The sequence below is a fragment of the Colossoma macropomum genome, unplaced genomic scaffold (assembly GCF_904425465.1).
Source record: "Colossoma macropomum unplaced genomic scaffold, Colossoma_macropomum, whole genome shotgun sequence".
In the NCBI taxonomy this organism is placed as follows: Eukaryota; Metazoa; Chordata; class Actinopteri; order Characiformes; family Serrasalmidae; genus Colossoma; species Colossoma macropomum.
This window is the reverse complement of record NW_023494810.1, coordinates 18,739,761-18,753,602: the sequence shown is the minus strand read 5'-3', so window position 1 is coordinate 18,753,602 and position 13,842 is coordinate 18,739,761. Positions and strand designations below refer to the sequence as shown.

General features: G+C 36.6%; 1 protein-coding gene across 1 annotated transcript in view; it reads left to right on the top strand.

Annotated features, from left to right (window-relative positions):
• myg1 (myg1 exonuclease) overlaps window positions 1–13,842 on the top strand; it is a 50,372-nt gene that overhangs the window by 25,031 nt on the left and 11,499 nt on the right. Inside the window, exons 3-6 of the mRNA XM_036559161.1 lie at window positions 2,182–2,341; window positions 7,383–7,532; window positions 10,300–10,422; window positions 10,609–10,790. Coding sequence (XP_036415054.1) covers window positions 2,182–2,341; window positions 7,383–7,532; window positions 10,300–10,422; window positions 10,609–10,790 — 615 coding nt within the window. The remainder of the gene's footprint in view (window positions 1–2,181; window positions 2,342–7,382; window positions 7,533–10,299; window positions 10,423–10,608; window positions 10,791–13,842) is intronic.

Genomic DNA, 13,842 nt, shown 5'->3' with positions numbered 1-13,842 from the left:
AGTAAAGATATCAAAACTATTAAACAATCTTTGGAATAATGCAGAGTTTGTTTCAATGTTACTTTTGGACTTGCAAGTATATTCATAGATGTGCATGAAGTAACATTCTAGACTGAAATGGGATTGTTTGTAGTTTTTTTAATGTAGGTTATGATCCAGTTTAATTGACCCATTTGGGGGAAAAAATCGAAGTACTTAATTATTCATTTCCATGTGCAAGCCCTGCAACTGGATGAAATTGGCTACTGGCCTATGATAATGACAAGGTCCTGCCATGACTTCTCCTTGGTTTCTTAAAAAATGCTAATCTCCTTGAAGGGCCTGGTCTTGCCCACATTTCTTTTCAAGTCTAGTTGAGATCATAGCCTGGATACAGAGGATTATTGTTGGTTATTTGGAGTTGGACATTTCTGTGGAGAAGCTGTGAACAGAAACATTTTGTTTATGACTTGTGATTAGAGATGAAACGATATTAAAATTTCATATCACGATTATCATGACCAAAATTATCACGATTATCGGTATTATCGCGATATAGTTCAAATGTTTTGAAAAGTAAAATAAATAAAAAAATAAATACTGATACACAAACTGAAACTCATTTCACCAACTTTTATATTAACACAAATAGAATTGGCAGCAATATGCACTTTTTATTTGCATAAACATTAAAAAATAAGGTCAATACATTTTTAGTATTACTTTTGTATTACTTACAATACTTGTAATACTCTGTAAACGAAAGAATAGCAAATGTATTATTATTATTATTATTATTATTATTATTATTATTATTACTGTTATTATTCTTTTTCTTCTTCTTCTTCTTCTTATTTTTATTATTATTATTATTATTATTATTAATTACAATAACTGTGGATTTCCCTGCATAGAGAATTAAATCTGGACCAACTCTGAGGTGGGTCTTAATGGAAAATTACTACTTCTAAGAAGTGCTGCACTCGGGGGATTTCTGTCCGAACTGCAACTGCAGCATTAGTGTACCCAAAATCACAGAGGAATTGCGTGACCGCGCTGTGAGCTGCAGACAGTGTAGAACTCACACAGTGTGTCTTCACCTGTGGAGCTGCTTCTCTAAAAGCATTTTAAAACTAAAACATAATTTAAAATTAACATGCATCTAAACTGCGGCAGAAACACTCCTGAAATTTAATCTCTGAAACTCTGCTTTTCCTAAAAGCAGCACGCAGCGTTTACTCGCGCAAGGTCCCGTCTCAAAGCACACTATCTTCCCTATGTAGTGCACTTCGTGGATCATGAAATAGAAAATTCTTCACCCAAAGAGTGCAAGAAACGTTCGACTAAGTCATCTATAATCAACATTAACAACAGGTTACAAATTCCCTATTTAAAACTCAGCTGCTTGTTGATGATGATCGTGTTTGAACAGTAGCGCACTATGTAGGGGACACTGAGTGATTTGAGACAGTTATTCTCTTCTCAGACAGTAAACACTGCAAACGAGACGAAAAAGGGGAGCTGTGCAGATTGAACCTCTGCAGCGTCTCGTTCCAGAGCTCATGTGACTGTTAACTCAGAGTTCATTTTGGAGACTCTGCTCCACAGAAACATGTTAAACGCTTTAGTTTCGATTCACAGTTGATTCACCGATTGTCTTTCTTTTTTCTTTTTTTTGACGCGAAAAGCTTCATTTAACATTATTAACGAACCATAAGCATAGGTTAAACCACACAAACCGTTAAACCACAAAAAGTAGCGGGTGGTGGTCGCGAAATGACTCGGTAAGGTTTGATGTGTTGCCCCCTTTCGCCGCGATTTTCTTTCGGCATGTTCTGCAGACAGGGTGGTCATCTTCAATTAACTTTCCTTCTGCATTCTTATAAAACCCAAAATATGACCAAACGTCAGATTTGGTCTTCTTAGAAGGCTGAAATATCTCCGACTCTCCGAGTTTTCACACCGCGGTAATCGACCGCGGTTTTAACGATACTTTAAAGTTCAAACGGTACTACTAACCGTCATTAATTTTACCGCGGTTTACCGTGAAACCGGTAACCGTTTCATCTCTACTTGTGATTAGCTAAAACTGAGTTGAAACAAGTACTCTAATATGCCAAGTGTTTCCAAATAAATTCAGTTATGTTAAGACAGTTTTCTTTTGACACAGGGTTATAACACTTTTTTTTTCTCTCCAAACAGATCCTTTGTGGAGAGCTTCAACAGTTTGTGCCCAGAGAAGCCATGGGTAACCAAACTGAGCTCAGCTGGTCTGGTTTATTTTCACTTTGGTCGACGAATTCTTTCCCAGCTTACAGGGCTGACACAGGACAGCAGACAGTTGGAGATCCTATTTGATAAGGTTAGTTTCTGTAGCCTTTGAAACATCAAAAAATACAGAAAGATATACAGTAAATAACATATTGGCTGGACTTTGTGTTGCAGCATATAAGAAAAACTAAGTATATTGTTTATAAGGTTAAAGCTGTTGACTTTGATTTTGTTGACTTTTGCTAGGGCTTAGTGATTTGGGGAAAATATTGTGATTTTCTGATCAATAGTTCAATTTAAGTTACATTTTTATGTCAAATTAAGCTCTACAGAAACCTCCTAACTGAAATCTTATTTGTTTAGTTTACCTTGACAACTTCAGTTATGACTGCATTTAGGACAGTAGCTGTTACAGAATAAAAGTTCCTAAGTTGCTAATGTTATTCTAACTCCAGATAAGAAAACAGTATTACAGAAGCATTCTGAGTAGACAAAATGTAGTAAATACTGTTCTAACTTTAGGGCAACTTTAGTGGTGTCCTCCTGTTTTATCCATCGGTTGTGACAGGCAGCATAGTTTACTATAACTTGAATAATAATTTTGCATTAATTTATGTTACAGTGGTTAAACCTTTGAATGTTATTTTTTTCTAATTCATTTTTAACATCCAAGGCACTGCAGATACAGTCTCCACTGTCTATCATCTTTGTGTGTTAATATTGATCAAAACCCAATAAAGAAGATATTGCAGCAATGGCGGTGAATAATGAGGAGACAATGAGTTAAATGTATGGCTGTTTATTAGGAGGAATAACGTAGTGTGGCTTGGATGCCGGCTAAAGCTTTGGGAAACGGAAACTGAACCCTTGGAGACAATGGCTATGCTTATATGCAAAGATTTTTGCCAGTCCGACTGAATGCATTCTGATTACAGATTAAGACTGAAGTGTTTACATGCTCAGTGTACTCAGCAATCTGATGGAAAATCTTTGGTTACTTGCGCACTACAAGTAATCCGATCCAAAATGATGCGCATGCGTGGAGTACCACTTAGTGTAAACGTTACCATGACAGCGAACATGACGTGAGGTCCAAGTTTAAAACATAAACTTCATCTTCTCTGCAGACCAGTTTCTGCTCCCGCCATGTTGAATGTTATAAACTTTTGCTAAGACGCGAACGCACATGCGCAGAACGTACTTACATGGTCCGATTGGAAATGTAATCAGATACAGGCATTTACATGGCTATTATTCTTCTATTTAACGGATTATTTACAGAATTACCCACGTCAATCGGATAGAAATTGATTTCCGAATGGCCTCAATCGGAATAGACTGTTCCGATTGAGGTGTATACATGGATGTATTCTATTCCGATTGAGCTATTAGTCAGATTATTAATGGATTATTATGCTGCATGTAAATGTGGCTACTGATAAACAGCAGGGCACGCTGTCACAATATTCAACATTCTCCAGTTTGTTGCCTTTTAGCTTGGTTTTTACCTTTTATTTATATATATATATATATATATATATATATATATATACACACACACACCTTTTTTTAACTTTTTACCTTTTTCAGATATAACTGATTATCAACCTCGATCGAGTAGTTTAGGATTTCCTAACTTGAGATAATATGCTGTAAGATAAGATATAATTCCAATATATTTGTTTCTGTAGTACAAATATGTGAAACCTATTGATGTTTTCACATCTTAATTTAGGACTAAAAAATAGGAAGCTTAATGTAATATAGCCCCAGGTCTGTAGTGGTGTTATGCATACTGTCAAACATCTACCAAGCATAATTACAACCTTTCTAATTTCTGGATAAAAAAAAGAATCAAATGAAATCAGGAAACATTTTAAGGTAGCATTTACGCAGTCCGAAGGTAAAGGCAGTCCCATTCTGACAGCAGCATGTCAGCTGTCATTTAAGGTGCCTTATTTTGACCAGATTTGAAGGCAGCATTGCATGTATCCTTCTCGGCAAAGGCAATCCCATAATGCTGTACGATGGTTGAGAGTTCCATCTCTTCAATATGAAAAGCATGGCGGATGGAGTGGTCGTTTCTGCTGACTGAGGGGTTTAAAAATGTAAGTTATTTCTTGTCTTTTGTCTTTACTCTTTTGATTGACTGCCATAATTGTTTAAAATATTTGTATTTTCATATCATTAGAAATGGTTCCTCTGGTTGTCCACCTGTCTAATTTGGCCTGACAGACTGCATCTTTAACTCTGACAGCTGCGTTTTGAATCATCTGTTTGTTTGTCTTTTTTGGGAGTCCAGTTAGGAAACCATTACAGTCATCAATCCTGCTAGAAATAAAGGATGAGATTCTCCTGATCTGGTTTTGTTAGAAAATCCCTGATCTTGTTGATGTTTTTAAGCTCATTTAGTAACTGCTTTGACATGATTGCTAAAACTAAGATCAGAGTTTATTGGTATGCCAAGGTTTCGTAGAAGTTCTTCAGATTTTAGGGCTCCAGATAGGCAACTAGTCTATACCTCTTATTGCTATTCCCAAATAAAATAAACTTTTTTTTTTATCTTTATTCAACTGCAGAAAGCTTTGTCCCATCCAAGTTATGTTATGATATGCTCAAGGCGCTTACAAAGTGAGTCAAGGGAACCATAGTTGACTGGGGAAAGCGCCAAGTAGATCTGAGTATCATCTGCATAGCTGTGGTAAGATAGCCCATAGTCTTGTAGTATTTGGCCAAAAGGCAGCATGCATAAATTAAATAAGAGTGGCCAAAGAATTAAAATACCCAATGTTTTAATCTATGAAATAAAAAAGGGAAGACTGTTCCAGATGATTTTGTATATATTTAGTTTATCACTGTCTCAATGAATGCCTTGAGTTTAAATAGATCATAACGTAGTCTTGTAAATGTCTAACTATAAATGTTTTTTTTTTTTTATTATTTTGCTGTGGGACTCCAGTTTGAGCTGATTTAGTTATATGGTCTACATATAATTAAATTTTTTTTGAAAAGTCAATGAAAAAAAAAAAAACAAATGTGATTTTTACTTCCCAGAACCGGAGCCACTGAAAAAGTGGGTGGTCACTGTTCAGCTCTATAATGCCCTTTTTACTAATTTGTCCCTGCCCACAATGTTGTGTTTTTCTATTTCAGAGATGTAGCAGCCTGGGTGCCGTGGACTGAGGGCTGTCAATCACACAGACTTGTTGGACCACACCCAGACACTTTAGAAAAGTTTTTTAAAGCTGTGTTTTATTATAATTCTTATTTCTTTCAAACTTTTCTGGGTATTTATTACATTACATTTCAGTATTTTAAGTACCATATAAACATATTTACTATTTTACTGTCAAATATTTACAAGAATGTTACTTGAATGTCTGTTCCAAGCTTGCATTATTTTTCATTAAACTGAAATCACAGTTTTCTTTGGCTTAGAATTGATTATTATTCTCACTTATGATTCTTTGACACACCAATTTTGTAAACAAAGGTATAGTTGAAAGTTTAATAAATGCTTTCTATATAAACTCATGTATCATTTAGAAAAAGTTACAAAAACCACTAAATGTTTGAAACCAAGAGCATGATTGTGGTGACGCACGTTTAGCAGGCTGAAAATTCAACACAAAAGGGGGCTGTTAGCCCTCAAACTGATTTTGGGCTCATTTCATGGATAAACATTAAGTCTAGATTGGACTAAACTGCACTGTCAATGGGGTTTCAGCTCTTGATTTGTCCAAAAGATTTGTGCATTTAGGTTTTGCCCATTCAGGATTAATCTGGGTCTGTGAAGCCAGTCCTTTGTGTGAACCACTAGAAGCGAAGAAGTTGTTTGCTTGCGCCATCCCATTGCTCCATTCACATCATAAATATACAATTACATACTTGCATTGGTGGCATGCATGACTGATTAATAGAACACAGTTTTTTAGGGGTTCCAGAGCAGCAAATCCACTTTGTCTATTGAGGCATGTATTCTGACAGTGTACAAGCACAGATAAACTCAACAAGGTGAATACCCAAGTTTTAATTTTAAATGTTACTTTTAGCTCTGTTTTATGTCCCAAAAACCTTTTTAAAGAATCCAGTTCTATTAATCTCAGTATGCTTTATAGATTGATTTTGTATTCTGGTTTAGCCACGTGTGTACTTGACTTAATACATGTGTAGACCTAATAGAATACTAAGACTACTTAATAGAATAACAAGACTTGATACTTCTAGTATTATTAGTTGTGATTGAGGAACGGTATCATGCTGTCACACTTTTGAGTGGCCATTTAAAAAGGCTCTGACCTAAGGATCACATTGTGATGCAGGGATGCAGGATTGGAATCTTGTAGTATCAACAGAAAAACATTTTCATCAGACAGATGTATAGATTTATCCGAAATTCCAAACCAATATGTGAAGGTGCATTTATTGTGTTCGTGGAAAACAATGTTTAGCTATGCTGGGCTACTGTGCTAAAATATCAGGGTTTTTTTTGTGTGTGTGTTTGTAACCCTATAGAAATAGCTTGATCCCCAGTCTTCATGAAGATTTGTAGCACTGTTTTTTGGCACAAACATGTTTGGTTGTACTTCTGTATGCATAATACTATGGATAATACTTCAGGATTTCTGTATCAGGGCAGCGCCTATGGTAGCTAGTTTGTTTGCAGTCTGTGTGTGTGTGTGTGTTTGTGAGCCTCCCTGTAAGGCCTTTTTCTCCACAATCACCAAAGGTGTGCTTGGTGGAAAAAAAGAAGCACTGTTAGATGAAAAGTATGCCACCTGTTGAGAGTGAGGGTGCATCTTTGCCAGTCACAGTGGAATAGGAAGCATTGTATGGGTAGATAAAGGAATGGATTTCTTCATTGAAAATAAAGTAACTGACACCAGACATACCTTGGCTGATTGACTACATCTGGAGGAATTAACCTGTTCCCAACATTTTAGTTCATATGTATGAAATTTGTGACTGTAAAAGTATGTGAAAATAACATGTGCATGCAAGCAAAACATCAGCCTGGTGAAGATGAGTGACCGAGCAAGCTTCTTCATAAAAGTTGCTCTGCATCTAATTTTTTTTCTGACATCCATTTATCTTGCTGATTTGCTGACCAACTGACCTTTTTTTTTGTACAGCTGTACGAGAACTTTGTTGAGGAAGTGGATGCAGTGGATAACGGGATTTCTCAGTGTGATGGTGAGGCACATTACACTATCAGCACCACCCTCAGTGCTCGTGTTGGCTATCTTAACCCACGGTGGAATAGTGATTGCCAGGACACAGAGGTTAGTGTGGAAAAAGGTAGTTCTTTTTAAAAAAAAATTCTCATGTTCATTGTCAAGTTATCTTTAAATAACCTCTTTCAAGAAATCTTTTATAAGCTGCTACAAACATTTAAATTGACTATAACAACCATCTAAATTAACCATGACAGCCAACTTGAGTTAGTTATTTGCAAGAGAGGGTATATGATAGTGGGGTAAAAATTTCAATTTGATTTGCATTTTACCTTAATGATGATTTGGTTACATTTTTCGTCCTGTAGTTTAAAAATGAACTTCCAAAAGAGAAAGTTTAAAAAAAATTGTAATCAAACAATTATGTTCAGAGTTACATAAAAAACAGTAAATGGGTATTAACAGTAACATTTAGGTGCCCATGATATACGCTTGTCATGCCTGTAGTATCTGGTCAGCCTGTTAAGTTCTCCTCACATTCTTGCAGGTGTCAATACAGTACATGCTCAGAAGAAAAAACTTCAGTGTCTTTGGCTGACCTAGGTCCTGTAAATTGGAGAAAAAACAATTACTGTGGACCACCCATCAGCCAACCAAGAAGTGTATCCACTTGCATATGAGCCAGTAAAGTCAGGAATGCATATCTGCTCATTGTCTAGTCTCACAGACATGATATCATAATGAGAACAACTAGTTTATCTGTTGGTAGTAAATTGTAGTGAAATCCACCCGATAAGAGTCTCTCTAAAACTGCCCCCAAATTCCTCTAGTCGGTACTCTTTTAATATCCCGAGTGCAATCACCAACATAAGCAAAACAAGCTAAGGAGCGAAACACTGTTGTTAGCCGACAGTTGTTTTTGAGGTAGTTTGAGTTAGGTTATTTGCCGCCCCTTAATTAGAACTCTGCCTTCTTGAGGTGTTAGGTTTAGATTCTGTTTGTTCCCACCACAGTAAAGGTACCATCCCACCCCCATTTAACCTAAAATTTCTCATGATTGTTCCCAGATTTTGTTGTGACAAGATCACATCTGGCCTACAAGACTTCTTGTCAACCTGTTTTGACAAGGAAGCATATCTACTTTCCAGGCAACTATATTGTGTGTCCACAGCACATAACGGGTGGCTGTAACCTACTAGTATACCTAGCAAGTTACAACCTCGAGCACACACAGCAGTGCTCCTAGAGTGTTTGAAACCAACCAACTACAAATATTCAGCTAGCAGTGTTTAATATCTGATCTTTGAAGCACTGTAGATCGAAATGAGAAATGAGCGAAGAGAAACTGCACAGAAGAGCGTGATGTGCCCTTTCCAATTAGCCCTGGATTGCGTTGCTGGCCAGGAAACCAGAGCTACAGATCCTGAAAACACCAATTCTTATATACATGGATCAGGTATAACATTATGACCACATCCTTGTTTCTACGCTCATTGTCCATTTTATCAGCTCCACTTACTATTTAGGTGCACTTTGTAGTTCTACAATTACAGACTGTAGTCCATCTGTTTCTCTGCATACTTTGTTAGCCCCCTTTTACTCTGCTCTTCAGTGGTCAGGACCCCCATGGACCCTCACAGAGCAGGTACTATTTGGGTAGTGTATCATTCTCAGCACTGCAGTAACACTGATGTGGTGGTGGTGGTGTGTTAGTATGTGTTGCACTGGTCTGAGTGGATTTTGGAGTTTTTAAACACATCAGTGTCACTGCTGGGCTGAGAATAGTCCACCAACCAAAAATATCCAGCCAACAGTGTGCTGTGGGCAGCGTCCTGTGACCACTGATGAAGGACTACAGGAGGACCAACACAAACTGTGCAGCAGCAGGTGAGCTATCATCTCTGACTTTACATCTACAAGGTGGACTGACAAGGAAGGAGTGTCTAATAGAGTGGACAGTGAGTGGACACAGTGTTGACAAAACTCCAGCAGCACTGCTGTGTCTGATGCACTCAGACCAGCGCAACACACACTAACACACCACCACCACATCAGTGTTACTGCTGTGCTGAGAATGATCCACCACCCAAATAGTACCTACTCTGTGAGGGTCCATGGGGGTCCTGACCACTGAAGAAGAGGGTAAAAGGGGGCTAACAAAGTATGCAGAGAAACAGATGGTCTGTAATTGTAGAACTACAAAGTATGCCTATATAGTAAGTGGAGCTGATAAAATGGACAATGAGCGTAGAAACAAGGAGGTGGTCATAATGTTATGCCTGATCGGTGTATTAAAAAAATGAAAGGTCAGTCTTTTGCACAATACTGTGTTTTGGTTAAAATTTTATAATATTGTTTTCTACATCCAACTTTTAACTGGAATAAATGAAAATATTTGTTCACCTGGTACCCATGTTAAAGCTCATGGCACTGTGACGCTTCATTGAAAAATCAATCTTAAGATTAAAAATATATCTGCATTTTCCTGTGTTTTCCATTACTTCTGAACATGAGTATTTGTTTGATTTTAATAAGAAAAGTATTATAGAACATGCCTTTAGTTTATTTTTCTTTTAAATATTTTAATTTTAAACTGTTTGAATTACAACATGCATTATTAGAGAACCAGACACATTGTGAGATTGAGAGTTTTAACAAGTAAAACCTTAACTTTTAATGTCTTTCAGAAAGCATGTGCAAGATAGACAACCTCATAATTCACCATGGGTATATTTTAACTGGGGGAATAGTTTGTTAGCTAATGTAAACATTGAGTATCAAACAAATGAGCTCAGCGACAAGTATCATGTCAAGTGATGACATCTGTGGGTTGAAGGTTTAAGTGAAATGTTACTTTTGTAATTCTTTTTTATAGGAGGGTTTTCTTAAAGCCATGGCCTTGGTGGGAACTGAGTTCTTAGATCGATTGGACTACTATCAAAATGCATGGCTCCCTGCACGAGCAGTAGTGGAGGCTGCTGTTCAGACAAGGCGTCAGGTAACCAAGACACTTGCTGTAAGCACTGTAGCTTAGATTCACAAAGAATTCTGTACTACAGAGAATTTTTCATTTAGCCCTATTCATATCATTAACACATGGTATGTGTGAGTTGAGCATGAAAAAGAGTAAATGAGTTTGTGAGTAGAGGTAGTGCTTGTTATTCAAAGAATTGCTTTTGCATAGGTGGATGCCAGTGGGGAGATAATTATGCTGGCCCAAGGTGGATGTCCTTGGAAAGAGCATCTCTTTGCCTTGGAAAAAGAGCTAAAGGTGGAGGTACCAATCAAATTTGTGCTCTATCCAGACCAGAATGGCCAGTGGAGAGTCCAGTGTGTGCCGACAGGGCTCAACACGTTCCAAAACAGGTAGAGTTTAAGTCACAGACCTCTTACTTTTTATTTTTTGAAACACTTCTTATTCTTTTTAGAAACTGTCAGAATTGAATTTAGCTTGTCTGACCTTCATAACCTCTGGAATCCACAGTGATAAATGCAGGGAGTTTTTGTTTATGACAAACCTCAACTTTCCCATCATTTGTACTTACTTTCGTGCTTACATATACATATTCTACATGCCTTTAAGATTCAACAAGGATTTTACCTTATCTACTTGATCTTTTTAGTGCAGAAAGTTAAACCAGTTTAGGCCAAAATGTTGGTTTATGTTTAGTACTACTTTCAGACTGACCAGGAAAATCAGTGAGATTTTTTGCCTACTAGGACAGCAGTGCCAGTGTAGGGCTTCAGCAGATTTGTTACAACACACATATTTGAGCCAAATATAAAATGCCCAGAGTGTGTAAATCAAGAATGTGAAAGGTTTGAAGAGAAAGAAACAGTGAATGACATTCATTAAACATTGTGCTAATCATGACTATAGAGCAGAACCTTGACAGTAATGAATTTGTGAAGCTTTATTAGAAGTGTTGATTTCCTTTGGCTCACAGATGCAGAGGGTTTTAGTTTATTCTCATTATTCACACTTTCAAAAAGTGCTAAAGATTGTTTACACACAGTGCCTTGCAAAAATATTCAGACCTATAAATGTTCTGTATTGCAAGTAATACACACATACTGAACAAAAATATAAACACTTTTCACTGGGAAAAAAAAAATCCCCTCCAGAAAGCACAGTGGGTCATAAAACAGAATTTCTACATGAATATCTGGTGTGACCATCATTTGCCTGTAGCAACGTGAAACATTTCTAAGAAAAAAATACTTTTTATCAAACTGTTGGAAAATGGGAGCCAAACCAAAAGTGTTGCATTTATATTATTGTTCAGTATGTGTTTCCATTTTTTTCATTGTCAACTGATGGTCCAACTCTTATTTTGGCTTTGCACATTTAGTTATTTGCTGTCAGATATTTTAAAGTAACCCAAAGTGTTACCAATTTTCAGCTTACCCCAAATGTAGCCGATCAACCAGTACATGTTTGGTATCCAGAGCTTGCTTTTTTTACCTTTGGAAGCTTACATTATATAAAAAAGTCTATACACCTTTAATGGAATTACAGGGTTTTGTAATGTAAAGCCAGAAATTAAGGCAAATTCTGTCTGGTCAAACAGAAAAATAAAATGTTTTTAATTTTTTATCTTTCCTAGCAATGATCTGTTTGTTTTTCTCTTGAAATTTGTTGGTTGCAATATAACATTAAAGATGTCTGATATGATTTATGGCTTTCCATCACAAAAAATTGCAATTTCAATAAGGGTGTGTAGACTTTTTATATCCACTCTATAACCAACCAAATAATATCACGCAACCTGCATGTCTAAATCATCACTAATTTGTCCCAAAAGACAATGTTCTATTAAGTAATACCATTTGTGCATTTCTGTATTAAATGAAAGGTCTGTATTAAAAAAAAGTCATAGATGAATTCAGATAGAAATATACAGTCGACTGCAAAGTTTGGTTGCGCTTGCACAAATGAAATTTTTGGTTGATTTTATTTTAAGTGAAAATAAGTTAACATATCATCTAGAGAGAACACACTTCTGCACATTTTAATACATATTTACTGTTTATTTGCTGAATTTAACAGGTTGAACATAAAATGGCCTGTGCACAAGTCATGGCACTGTGCAAAAGTCATGGCACATTTGTTTTTTCAGACTAAAATAAATATAAATTGTGCACTAAAATTTGCATATAAAATGGTATATTTCTGTGTTCCCTGTAAAGGGTATATTAACTTTTTTCACTTAGGAAATCAACAAGAAAATATTTTGCCAGGGATATTCAAACATTTTCCTCCAACAACTACATCATCAAGGTGGGATCATGTTGTGTTTTTGGGAAGGCCTTGCTGCCTTTTTTTTCCCCACATTGATTTCTTATTAGGCAGCATATCTCCAGGTATGGACTCTCTTCTACCCATTGAAGTATGGTAGATAACACCACTACGGGGCGCTACTCATGTTTCAAAACAGCAAAACAAGCAAATATCTTATCCTGTTCAGCTTATTCACATGCAATTGGGCTAAAATAATGCACATTTGTGAGTCTGACAACTTACATCACATTATGAAATTCATCACACTATGAAATAATAATTTTCATAACATAGTCCAAATAACGTATCACTTCAACATCTGTCATACTAGCGCTGTCAAAACTGGTCAAAAAAACGACGTTCGATTATTCCTTCCTAAAAATCACATTGGTTTGAACCGTTTGACTATCTATTTTGGCACATTTGGTCCATAAGAGGGCAAACAAATACAATGAGAAACTATTTGTTGTTGTATAGGTATATATTTCAACATAAACCTTTTTTTTAAATGTCTACCTACATACACATTACAAAATAAACAAAAAAAATAGGTTATGGTATATAGAACAGACATTCAGTGCTACAAGCGAGCCGTGCTGTGATAAACATGGAACAGCAATTATTTTTTCCTTGACATGAAACAAGAGTGCAGGTCCCCATTGGGACTCTTGTTGTGCTGCATATAGCAAACTTGTGGTGGGCAGTGTAAAATATGAGTCAAGATGTGGCTTTTTGGGTGGAGTTCCAGACATTAGGCAGTGGTCGTTTAGGTGTATATCTTCGAGAAGTGCCCTCAGGTTGCTAGTGCTGAAATGGTAGGCCAACTGTAGCTTATATAGCTTGCATACAGCTTTATATCAAGATTTTACAATTTTGCCGTCTACTGTCCTAGGTATTTCCAAACTGGGCTTTTTAAATTGCTTGGAATGCAAATCACTCTCTCTCTGCAGTTGAGTTGGGTTGTGAACTCTCTGCCATTATTGCCACATTGGTTGTTGTTGAATTATTCCCATTCCCATTTCAACTTGATCTACATTCCATTTTCGATCAATGAATGTGACGTTGTGTGACTCGTGTCCGTCATGCAGTGCATTGAGTGCAGCTGCCCAGGCCCACACAAGAACTCACAGGACAGAG